Source organism: Aplysia californica, unplaced genomic scaffold (assembly GCF_000002075.1).
Source record: "Aplysia californica isolate F4 #8 unplaced genomic scaffold, AplCal3.0 scaffold00492, whole genome shotgun sequence".
NCBI lineage: Eukaryota > Metazoa > Mollusca > Gastropoda > Aplysiida > Aplysiidae > Aplysia > Aplysia californica.
In genome coordinates this window covers 475,771-489,185 of record NW_004797762.1, presented here as the reverse complement: position 1 = coordinate 489,185, position 13,415 = coordinate 475,771, and the positions used below count along the sequence as shown (strand labels likewise).

Genomic DNA, 13,415 nt, shown 5'->3' with positions numbered 1-13,415 from the left:
GGCAGCGTCTTTAATTATCAAAGGTGCACAGACAGGGTCATTTTGATCTGCCTTCACCGAAAAGGACAAAGGACTCCCGCTATAAAATAACGTCATGGTCCACACTGAACCGAGTCCAAATACAAAGAAGCCAAAGATAAATAGAGAGAAGAAATTGCACTATGAAAAAAACCTTTCTATTGCACCAACCTGCTTATGCTTTTTTATCTTTGACAAAGGAAACAACAGCAACATAAAGACAGTGCAACAAGAAGACAGAAAGAAGTCAGTTAGGAACTCGTATATATTGCTGTGAAAAAGCATTTCCAGCTTGGTTATGCTGAAGACCAGGGAACATCAGCTGCTTTTTCTCCACCAAAACATCAGTGCAAAATTATACAAAAAGACTTGGATATCTGTCTCAGAAAAATATTGAGTCTTAAAGTTAATTAGAGGCATATTGACATTTCAGAGGCAACATTATCCTTGGCGAATAGAGTATCAAAATCTCCCAAAAATCCCTCATTTCAGCGCAGTCTTGGAAGAGACAAAGTCAAACTGACCTCACACACTTGCTATTAGTAATATCCTAACAAAACGCCCAAAAAGCGGAATTCCCTCATCAAAGAGCAACACTAGAACTCCAGACCATCACCTTTGAAGGCAGGCAGGCAGGCAACATCTGATATATGTTCTGAGCACTCTCTCTCTCTCTTGCCCTTTTTAACTCCCAGTGGAGCATAGGCCATCAACTATATTTCTCCTGCTGAAGCCTGTCCTGTGCATCCTTTTCTAGCTGGTTCCATGATGTCCCCGCCTTTTCCATTTCCGCTTGTATAGCTCGCCTCCATGTCATCTTTGGTCTTCTTTTCTTACGTTTTCCATGTGGATTCCACGTCAAAGCCTGGAGTACACTCACACACACGTCAAATCATCCATGCCTTTGCCCCCACCTGGTCAGTTTGTCATTTCTTGACAACATAACGTTGCCATAGTATCTCCATGCTCACATTTATCTGTCCCCTTGGTTTTATGCACCCCGCATAATTTAACAAAATTAGATAATTTTTTGCAAAATTTCTGATTATTTTCCTTTATCGTTCTTTGTTAAAATTAACATAATCACATAATTTCACATTTTGGGGCTCAGTTTGCTTAATGTCAGAATTTTTCCTGAATAAAACGACGGGGACAGATTTAAGTAACAAAGTCACCTGAACAATGCCTGACTCACTGATCTCTGCTCAAGGATAGGGAGGTTAGACAGAGACTGCCATAATAATAATATTCTTACGGTCTCAAAAGTAACTTGAAAAAAAAAGAGGTGAATTTGAGAAACAAAGTACATATCCAACAACTGTCATTGACATACATTACAGCTCACAACAGGGAGGGTGTAATTATGCTCAATATGAATAGCTAAAAGCACATGAAACAAGAGGACAAAATAAAAGGGGGGGGGGGGGCGGCTCTCTGTTCTTTTCCAAAGAGAAAAGAACTCCTTGAATAAATAAACTGATAAATAGCATTTCTCCGTCTGAGACGAAAAAGAAAAAAACCAGGAGCACATCTCCACAATAATCTACACCAACTACAAATTATTCGCAAAATGTTGGTCTAGACCGGCAGACAATGAAGCTTTTAGCCCGAGGAAGTACATCGACGCTACAGCAGCTGGTTAGTGCTAGTTGGACAAAGCACAGACACAACAGATGGGGGAAGTAAGACCCATTTATAGCGCCCTCCAACCACCCACCCACACATAAAGCTCCACGTGAACAAGCAGTGCGACCTCGTCTACTAATCTGTACAAGTAAGGAGCGTGGCGAGCACAAAGGAAGCAGAAAACGGGACAGCCAATCAGAGTGATCAGATCTTTCTGGTGAATGATACCGTCCCACTCAAAACGTATATCGTCTGAATTAAGTTAAAAACATTTTGGCGTGGGGGGGGGTAATTTATTTGTTTACCCCCAATACAGCCTAAAACTGCTCAAAATTTTAAGTAGAATTTTCTTTTCATCCATTACAGTATTTCCAATTATAATTGCATTCGTTTAAAAAAAACAAAAACAAAAAAAAAACACCATAATTTGAGACAAAAAAAGTATTTGACCTAATTTAGCAAATACACGATTCGAGTCAGCCATCAATGATATTGATATTTACTTTTCATACAAAATGTACAACAGAAAAAGATACAAGAGGGGGTAGGGGAGGGGGTTCATGTATAGGAAAGAAAAAACCACAAATGTTGCACAACCAGTCAGTCCCAAGTCACAGCCATTGAAGGACCATAAGAATTTCACAAATCTTACCATCTGCTCAATCCCAAAAATGTCACATTATGGGAATGGCAAAAAGTTCACAAACATTCTCCGTATATTGGTGTGGTTCTTAAGAAAATAGTCTGTTAAAAAATTCAGATTTCAATTTGTGTAATTTCCGGGTACATATAAATATGAAAGCATGCATAAATAACTATATTTCCTTTCACTTGTGTAACATACATTTGAGACATACACGAGAAGTCAGTATAAAATACTTTCATTATTTTTCTTAATCCCCTAAAAGAATTAAACATTTATTTCTCTGATTCAAATCTGTGAGGAGGAAAAGGAATATCAGTCTACAATTTTTTTTTAGATACAGTACAGCATTTATGACCAAATAACAAATAATACAATTTCTCAGACAGATAATTGGGAAAAGCTAGAAAGATAATATTTTGACCAGCTTTCAGGGCAATATTATGCTTTTTAAAAATACTTGCACAAGTATTTTTTAAACCATTGATTGAAAAAGAGAGTGGGGAAGAGAGAGAATAACCAAAAAAATAAACAAAACCCCACTTGGAGCATCCTCTCATCTGATAAAATGTCTCTCATCGATATAATGTTGCAAAATGGAACGAGTAGAATATATTCTTTCCTTTCAGTCTCAAGCAGATAACCTTTGGAACTTTTGGAACTACACTTGTTCAAGCAGCAAAAGCAAGGTCACACTGTATGATGGACATTCACCAGACCTGTTAGCACGACTTGCTGAACAACTGGGCAATACCTTGTACACGTCTGAAAGGAATTTCACTAGCCTTTCACCTCCATTTTGTCTTTCTTGTTCGTTGGTCTTTTTTTTGTAAAGAAGATTTCCACACATAAGAAAAGTACTTTTGTGATATTCTTTTCTTTTGTAAAAACAAACATATGTGAAGCATGCTGACAGAATGAGTTACTTCTCACAATCCACAAATGTGAAGCATACTGACAAAATGAGTTACTTCTCGCAGTCCATGGATGGAGATATGGGACAAAAATCGGCACAAGGGTCAAATTTGTAGATCATTAACGGATGCCATTTTCTTCAAGTTTAACATTTCTTTTATCATTTCATACAAATACACTGTGTAAGCATAACAAATAAATTTGACGTATCTATGTCTATAGGCCTAAAATATGAGAAGTAACTCATTTTGTCACATACTATGACATTTAACCACAACATTTTTTAAAGAGTAGCAAGCACTTCAAACAAAAATTGTCAATCTAAAAAAGAACATGCTAGCCTCAAAATTATGATCTCTTTCCATCTCTTCAATTAAAGAGCGATGAAGCCAACCAATGACAGCCGACAAAACAGGCCCTACTCACGGTGGAAACTGCATTACAGTAAAACATCCCAAAGCAAAACTACAACTGGCATTTTATGTATAATCATATATATATATACATAAATTGTGCAAGCTACACTCAATCTTCTGCTACAATTGCTTGATGATATAGAAAGCAGTCTCCAGGGCACAACCAGTTTAGCATTATGCTCACAACAGAAACAAGGGGGGGGGCACCATCGCAGTAACAAAACCTCAGCTCAACCACTGAGCTTCATATGTGAGGTGTCGTGGTGAAATCAGGCGCTCGTCAAAATAACAAAATTGGAGAAACAGGCATTTTCCCACCAGTTTTGTTGCAATTTTAATCAAATTTTTGGTTTTTTGTTCAACCCTTTTATGTCCAAATAAAAACACATTTCCATATGAATGATATTGAAAAACATTGATTAAAAGCTCAAAATATGTAGTCACCAAACTTTGGCGGCAATTTTCTTGCTATCTTTATCGCTGAAACAAAGTCACAAATATCTTCACTTCTGCTCAAGACAGATGGGTATTATTTTCATCAAAAGCAAGATAAATGAACAAGCTTTCAGATGACACCAATAACTCCACGTGCACAAAAAATGACGTACGCCTGATTTCACCGCGTCGTGACACATATACGTTTGAATGTAAAAGCATCAGGGGGAAGGAGGGAGGGAGATCAGGAGAAGGACAGACCATAGATCTATATTTGTCAGTGTGAAGGAAGGAAAAGTCTGGGAAATAGAAAAGCGATCAAGGGCCAGTAGCTTGAATTTAGAAAAAAAAAAAAGGAAAAAAACCCAACTAAGGTCAAACTGATTTCTTTGACAGAAACAGACTCAGGTATTTTGACCATCTGACAATACAAAAAAAAACCCCAATAGCATATGTAATGAACCTCTAAAATGACAGAACACTCACTAACAAGCCACTGGAACTCTCACAATAACGGCGTGGCACTTTCAACCAAGAGAAGGCAAAAGTGAAGACAGAGGTATATTACGAACCAAGATCCACAAATGGCTATATCATCGAGTCAGGGACGCATTCCAGCACACCGAGAAATGTGCTTGACGATACTGACCCCGAGACATTTTAATGTTTGGTCCACTTGCAAGGGTAAAAACAACTTGCAGATCATCATATGAATCAGTTCAAAATTTCTTTATAAAAAAAAAAAAAATTTTTTAAAGGGGTAGGGGGAACCCAACGGGTGAATGTAAACCAAAGAGTATCGGAAAAGAAATAGCAACATCATATTCCTCAACAACCACAAGCACTTTGTGAAACTTTCAGGTCTGACTACGTACTTGCTCAATAAACACTGTCCCCGAAATGGGTGGGTCTGGGGTTCTGACTTTACTCTCATCACAACAAAATGAGCAAACTTTAAGTCATCCTTTTCTGGATCGAAGTACGAAATTATACACATTAAACTCAAAATGACACTTGACAAACTACACATTAGAACAATATGTACATTCGAATGACGCATAAAGATTGGGAATGTGAAAAAAAAACAACAAGTAAAAAAACAAGCGTCAAACTTGAAAAAAAAATCTTTGGATTTAAAAATATTTCAAAACATTTTGATTTCGAATTATAAGAAAAAAGAAGAAAAGAATCGACAATTGTAAACTCTAATATTAACTTAGTGATTATCAAATGACGCACATCTAGATGACTAATAGGCCTGAAAAATAAATCAAAGTAACCAAACAGACCTCCGGGACATATACTTCAAATCCATCAGCAACATTTTCTCTCATATTCTCACCTCTGCATAAAAGACAAATCTTTTTCATCAAAGGACAATTTACATAAAATGACGAATGTGGTATTTTAAAGTTTTGACATAATCAACAGAGTTTGGTGTAAAGACTAACTAAAAAGTAGGCTTCCAAAGGTTGTTTCTTATTCTTATTCATTGACATTCATAACATTCAATTCCGAGCAAAAACAGATTAGTCAATCAACCACTTATGCTCATTCAGGAACAACTTGGCAGAGCACAAAGAAATAACAATTTTCCTAAAGCAAATGCTGGTGTGCCTAGGAAAAAAAAGATAAATTTATGTCGTGAACTGCCAGTGTGCATTTGGCCTCATAAAAAAAAGCAATTCTCGTCTGTTGCCAGCAATCTTCATATATTTGGATGAGACTATGATGAGGCTAGGGAGACTCAATCCCCCATTTCAAGCAACAAGGACGACATGACACCCAAAAACTACACACCTCTCACATCTTCAAAGAGGAAAGGAGGTTGTGAGGTGCAATCCAAGTGTACGAACAGCATGCACACTTTGTATGTTGTTTCTTTCCACTATTTGGTACTCAGGAAATTACAGGCTGTCTCTCCAGGGTTATAATCTCACAACTAATGTATAAGGACATAAGAGGAGACACCCACATCTTGAAACAGGACAACCATCTTTTCCTTCATTTTCTTTCCCAAGCAGAAGCCAAGCCTAAATAAATCTTCAGGAAAGGAACAATCATTTTTTAAAAGAATCTTTCTGATTTATACTACTTTTACCAGTAAATTAAACCTAAACATCATCAATAAAACCTGATTGACACGTCAATTAGACGAGAGAAAAAATCTAAAAGTATGAAGGTGAAAAAGCACAATGAACCATACAAACTACAAAAACATCTTTTTCTTGCACTGTACGACGTTACGGCCGCGGTAGGCATGACCTAAAAGTTTCACGTCATAATCCGTGGCCAGTTTAAGTCCTTTGATGCAACCCACGAAACCCGTCATGAAACGCCCTCCGGTCGCCTCCATAATGTTTGGCATACCGCCTGTGGAAGGAAACAGAACACTGACTGATACTGGGGGTACGGTTGAGTGGTTAATAAACCCAGGCTCCCAAACAAAGTAAAATACTGTCGGCAAATACGACTTTAAGATGGGCGATTAAAGGGGTGAGATCTTGAGAAAGATTATAGCTTCAAACTTTATTCCAGAAACAATCCAACTCATTTAGTATTATATCTATTCTACAAGTTCATCAATATATATTTGTGTTCCAGAAACTTTTGCAGATCATTTGTTTATAGGCTTCATTCCGTAAAATTAAAATTCCCGCCCAAAAGAAATGCGTATAACAATACCAGAGAGAGAGATAAGCAAAGTAGAAAGACATTTGTTCAAATCTATCCTCTGCCAGTAAATTTTGTAAGTGATAATGCGTGCAAGTCTGTGAGCTGTGCACGCACATACGTGTGCCCACATGCACGCATATTTGTGTGTGACGTTAAACGGTCTCATAAAGTGCATTTTCTGTTGTTTGATTTGTCGATCGACTGATAATTCTGCATTGTGCAGTGCTTAGAACCTTCTAAGGATAACGAACTATAGAAGTTCCTATTGTTATAATTATCATTATTACTATCATTTTCATAATTATCTTTATCATTACTACTATCATCAAATCCTCCTTTCCACTCACCCAGATAAACAACTTTGTTGGTGTTGAGAGAAGTGTAGCCTCCGGGAGAGCTGCCCTCCACTATCTCCTTCCCGTCTATCTCCATATAAGAGTCTTGCTTGTCTCTGTAAAGATATGAGAATTCAGCAATCAGCATTTGATTATTATTATAGCACGTAAAGAACAGGTGCAATTCAAGCAAAATAACATGTTGAAAAAAGAATGGATAAAATTATCGCAGCGAAGAGCATGTAAACAAAAGGATTACCATTTAGTGTTGAGAAAAGGCAAGATGAAGCAGATAGAAAATGCTGAAGGACAGCAAGGGATGCCAGTTTCGGCAAATGAGCTCAGGTAGCCTTTACTCTGCTTATATTGGAGCACAACTGTAGACCACAGGAACCCCTCTTCTCCCCCCCCCCCCCCCCCCTCCCCCACAGCACAGTGACAGAAAACCCCCTCTCAAACGCATGTAAATATCCCAACCCACACCTCCCTCCCACACACAAAAACAACAATCTTTTCATCATTTTATCTCAGCACCCTGACAAAATAATAAAATAATAATAATAATAATATATAATAATAATTACCTCTGCACCCAGACAAAATAACAATAATAATAATAATAGTAATAATTACCTCTGAACCCTGACAAAATAATAATAATAATAATAATAATAATAATGATAATAATAATAATAATAATAATAATAATAATAATAATAATAATAATAATAATATAATAATAATTACCTCTGAACCCTGACAAAATGCCAGCCCCCGTCAAAAAGCCGCGAGTCATTGTAGCCAATCATAGCCTCCCCACTGCCCAGGTTGTAGCGCAGCTGTAGACTCCCCCCCTGGAAGGCCAAGGCCATGAAATCCCGGCCCGTCGGGCCACTCAGGTCCTCCCCACTCCAGAACACAAGGCCGTCCGGGCCACGTGGCCGCAGGTGAATCTGTAAGTCCATCCTGTCGCCCGTCACTCTGTGGAGAGGTTGTTTATTTTTTTTTAAATTTTATAGTAGAGGGTTTTACGGCGCTCGCAACTGCAAAGGGTCATATGAGCGCCAAGGGGTGGGTGTCAAAAGAGAAGTCTTTACAGGGAATCAGACTTAGACTGCTCACCTCTCTAGCTTCAACAGCACAAGGTCTGCTTCGACTATCAAGGCACCCAAAATAGCAGGTCACAAGAGAGTGACAAATGTACAAAAGAAGTAGAGGAAAACGACAATAGTAAGGATCAGGAAAGAAAAAGCAGCAGTTCCCTGTTGTAGATCAGGCACTGTTATAGCGTGACATGAGTCAGCCCATTTACAATTCTACAATGCTTGAACGAGAAATGTCCCCCGTTTGGGAACGGCCTAAAGACACTACAGTCAGTGGCACTGCCCCGGGGGTTTGGAGAGGTTGTTTGTTTGTTTTAGTATGAGTTTTGAACATCTAGCTCTCACTGGCAAAATTGAAGGCAAACGAGGCAGGGGTAGGCCAAGAACAACCTACTTAGGGAACCTAAACAAATGGGTAACAAGGAAAGATCAGGGAAACCTAGCTTTTTTTGAGAGCATCCGAGCAAAGGAATGAATGGAGAAGTATGATCCCCGATGTCTATCGCAGATCTGGCACTGGATGATGAGTAAAAGTTTTACGGCACTTGCAACACAATAAGGTTATATAAGTGCCGAAGATTAGAGGTGTTACAAGAGAGTAACAAACACAAAAGATGGAGGGAAGATACTGACGATAGATGTTTGATAGGAAAGAAGAAGCAAACCACACCAGAGCACCCGCCAACCACTCTGTGGAGAGGTTGTTTTTTGTTTTATAAGATACATCTTTATTGTCCAGATCCTGGCACATTGGTGCGGTGTTTCACCACGTACACAAGCACACACACACACACGCACACACATGCGCACGTTCAGCCTTACAGTCATGGGTATATTATAAATGAACAGTAATATAAACAATAATAATCTTAAGCTAGATACATACTCAGTACTCTAACCGTAATAACTCAATATTATCCTGATGCATGCCCTAAGGTTAAGATGGTAAAAGTTTTACAGTGCTCGCATTAAACTTTTTTGGAGTGGTAGGAATCAATATTGAATGCAGAAAAGGAGGTGAAACGAGAAAAGTTTTGAGAAGAAAATTTCTGTCGCTGCCAGGTTTCCAATCCGGGACCTACAGAAAGAGAGGCGAACACCGTTACCTCTAGACCACAAGAGACCCTGTGGAGAGTTTGACAGCTTTTTCATTAACTCTGAGTATATATCAAGCCATTTCTGTTGGTGCATGGCATCGCTCAGTTGTTTACAGTGGTATTAAAAACCCTTAATCTCAATTAATCCATCTGATCTATATGTAAACTGTACGTTTGCTGCATGGAGCATTCACTTCTACTCAGTTTGGTAGTTATATTAAATAAACAGGTTAAATAAGATCCGCATTATTTGGATGTTTCTGACGCTCAAAAATTGTATGACAAAATTTGATAAACAAAAAATAATTTGAAAAGGTTTTTGTAAACTAAAAGTTAAGCTTTGGTTTTCTTTCGTGCTTAACGGAAGATGTTTGTCTGAGTTAGTCCAGGAAAAGCATACTGAAAAGATAACATTTTAAGTAAAATTTTGGGTAACAGGGTTACATTGACTATTTGTTTTGCCGATGGTAACTGAACATAAATACCAACTACATACTGCGCAAACGATTTGTCAAAAAGTCAAAACTTTCAATTAACAGAAACAAAAATAAATTCCTACTCTTGTAGCCAAACTAACATTTTCGGATGAAATCATACAGCTACATGTTTTCTTCTTTATCCAAATTCAAAAGCCAGCTAGTAAACCATGTTTAAGATTTCTCCCACCTTTTAGTGATTTCCTTGTCCCTATACTGGAGGAAACTCTGTCCGCTGAACATCGGCTTATTGGGCAGCTGTGCTTGTTCTGAAGAAAACAATATAGCAACAAGAACTTTATGAGACAAATTATGGAAAACAAGAATTTGCAAGAAATTATGCTTTTTCAATTAAGATACATGCAATGAGGTAGAAAATACGACAGCCCAAAAGTTAGAGAAATAAACCTTGATGATTTTTGAAAAATGGTATACTGTTGCGATTATTTTTTTACGCATTGCAAAATGAGATATTTAACAAGGCTCAGTCATTATCATGAATAACTGACCAGTTAGAAACTCGATGGAGTTGAAGAAAACAGACAGTATCGATTACTTTTATATACCTTACAAATTTTTACTGGGAGACAGTTTAATGTGCTTTGCAAAAACAAAAAAAAACAAGCATGTAAACCCTCTCTTCGCTTCGCAAAAACAAAAGAAAAAAACAAACCCAATCTTCCCAAACACAGTTGAAGCCGCTGTAACGGCACCTACAGATCTAAGACAATCACCTGTACAAACAACCATAGTCCACTTCCCCCCCCCCTGCATTTCTATATATTACAGGCCTAATGATACTGTTAAAGACACATCTGTCTATCTTATAGGCCTAATGATACTGTTAAAGACACATCTGCCACCCCCCCAACCCCCCTGCATCTTTGTATCTTATAGGCCTAATGATACTGTTAAAGACACCCCTGCCCCCCCCCTGCATTTTTCTATATTATAGGCCTAATGATACTGTTAAAGACACCCCTGCCGAGGACAAACACTTCTCAGTTCAGCAATGGGTGACCGTCATGAACAATTTCCGCGGTACTTTTCAAAAGGCACAACAGATAAATAACCACCTTTTCTTTTGTCTCTTTTTCTTTGATTTAAAAAAATGCCAGATAAAAATGACTGAAAACTTCTGACTTATCCTGACCCCGGGTTTTATGCACCCCGCAAAATTTAGCTAAATTTGATCATTTTTTGCATAATTTCTGATTGTTTTCCTTTATCATTCTTAGTTAAAATTAACAGAATCGCAAAATTTCATTTTTGGGCTGTTTTCATAATTTCATAATTTTTTTTTGCATTAGGCAGGGGAGACAGCTTATCACAACGAACCTAGGAGTAAAAAGTCTGAATTTTTTTAATGAATTGCACGACTTGTGCTTTGCTCAAGCAAAAAATACAGGCTCATTCTTACTTTATCCAAAGTCTGAACATTTCTTTCCTCAGTTGCATCCCTTAGTAGACTGAAATCCACCAATATCCAAACTAAAAAAGTATCCTGACAATTCCCAACCTATGGGTTTAGCGCCCTTTTTTAAAAGCCAGTATTGATATAAAATTTGTGAAGACACCTACATGTCATGAAACTGTCCAGGGTGTGATACAATAACCGCACTCTATGTGTGTTAATATGACCAAACTCTACACAACCAAAATGTATCTCTGTTAATATGGTCAAACTCTATATGACCAAACTTTATAATTTGTGCTAATATGACCAAAATTTATCGGTGTTAAAATGACCAAACTTTATTTGTGTTAATATGGCCAAACCTTATGTGTTTTGATATGATCAAACTCTGTATGTGTGACCAAATTTTATGTATGTTAATATGACCAAACTCTAAATGACCAAACTTTATCTGTGTTAAATATGACCAAAATTTATCGGTGTTAATATGAACAAACTTTATTTGTGTTAAATATGACCAAACTCTATATAGCCAAACATTATTTGAGTTAAATATGGCAAAAATTTATCAGTGTTAATATGACCAAACTTTATTTCTGTTAATATGAGCAAACTCTATATGACCAAACTTTATCTGTGTTTATATGACCAAACTGTAATAGTGTTATTAGGACTAAACTCTATCTGTGTGCCTAGGCCCAAACAATATCTGTCCTATTCCTTATGAAGAAAGGGAACTAATCTCTTTAAAAAAACAACAACCCCTGAGCTTCTGTGTTTGCTTTATATCAAACATCAACGTTAAATTAAGTGTAACTTCAGAGCAGCATAGATTTGATAAAGATTTCCCGAAAAATTAAAAAAATCATGCCTTCCACAAAGAAGGAGGAAAATCTTTACCCCTATCAAATATTTGTTAAAAGCAAAGCGAGCCCCGCCCCCCCAAAAAAGGGGGAAAAAATTTTTTTTTTAATTTTAAAAATTACACATTTGTTCTTTCTGTATCTACATATATTCATTCGACACAGGACAATTGTCGGGTACAACACCTACCGTCCTCGCAGTTTGTGTTGGAATAGCCAATGGGGCAGTAGCAGGTGTAGGCGTCCCTCACGGGCTTACACTCGCCTCCGTTGAGGCAGGGCTGGCCCGCACAGGGGTGAGAACACGGCCCGACATTGACGCCCGCCACAGCATTGCCCAGCAGACTGATGGTCCTCTTGTTCACCACGACCTGGGTAGTTTAAGTTGAGATTCAGTAAGAGTTTTACTGCACTTGCAACACAATAAGGTCATATAAGAGCCAAAGATTAGAGGTGTTACAAGAGAGTAACAAACATAAAAAAGAAGGAGGGGCGATAAAGACGATAGATGTTTGATAGGAAAGAAGAAGCAAACCACACCAGAGCACCCACCAACCACCCACCCACAACCTGATGAAAAGAAATGGTGAAATGGTATGGGTTTTATGTCCCTATCAACACTATTAGGTTATTTAAGAGGCGGGGCCTCCTAGTTTAACGACCGTCTCCGAAAGGACTGAACCAAGTGGGAAGTTCGCGTAAAGAGCCTTTCCCAAGGACACAACGTCGGACCGAGCCACAACCAGGGTAGGTTTACAAAAAAGTAAATAGATAGCATTCAGTAAAAAAGAAAATTAAAAAGCAAATACACATGAAGGAAATCAGACAGTACTATTTTAAACTGTGACTCTTTGTTTTAACAAAAAACCCACACTGATGCAGTTCCAGTAGTCAACTATGCTGACTTATATGAGAAAAAGAAACACATTGATATGGTAATGGCCATCAGCTCCACAAAATAATTAAATTATTTAAACATATACAGTTTAAAAAGTGATCCCCCCCCAAAAAAAAATAAATTAGAAAAACAGAAGAAAAAAACCAGACCATAAAAATTAAACGATATGTCAGTTAGCCTAAGGCCATAGCAATATCAGATATATCAAACACACAAGACTGAAGATGGACCTATATCATCATCATCATCATCCAGTGCCAGACGGACATCGGTGATCACGGTTCTCCATTCATTCCTTTGCTCGGATGCTCTAAAAAAAAAGCCACTTTTCCCTGATCAGTCTCTGTTACTCATTTGTTTAGGTTCCCCAAGTATGTTGTTCTGGGCCTTCCCCTGCCTCGCTTTCCCTCAATTTTGCAAGTGAGAGCTAGATGTTCAAGACCCTTATTATGTCTCTTTATGTGTCCCAAAAACGGCATTTGTCGTTTCCTGATTGT

General features: G+C 37.8%; 1 protein-coding gene across 1 annotated transcript in view; it reads right to left on the bottom strand.

The window, feature by feature from the left end:
• Nucleotides 1-4,801: 4,801 nt before the first annotated feature.
• The window catches only part of LOC101857588 (pikachurin), a gene marked incomplete in the record, with an annotated part of 75,439 nt that continues 66,825 nt past the window's right edge, over nucleotides 4,802-13,415 (bottom strand). Inside the window, 5 exon segments of the mRNA XM_013086688.2 lie at nucleotides 4,802-6,426; nucleotides 7,077-7,180; nucleotides 7,812-8,045; nucleotides 9,931-10,009; nucleotides 12,211-12,391. Of these exon segments, the coding sequence (XP_012942142.1) occupies nucleotides 6,263-6,426; nucleotides 7,077-7,180; nucleotides 7,812-8,045; nucleotides 9,931-10,009; nucleotides 12,211-12,391 (762 nt within the window).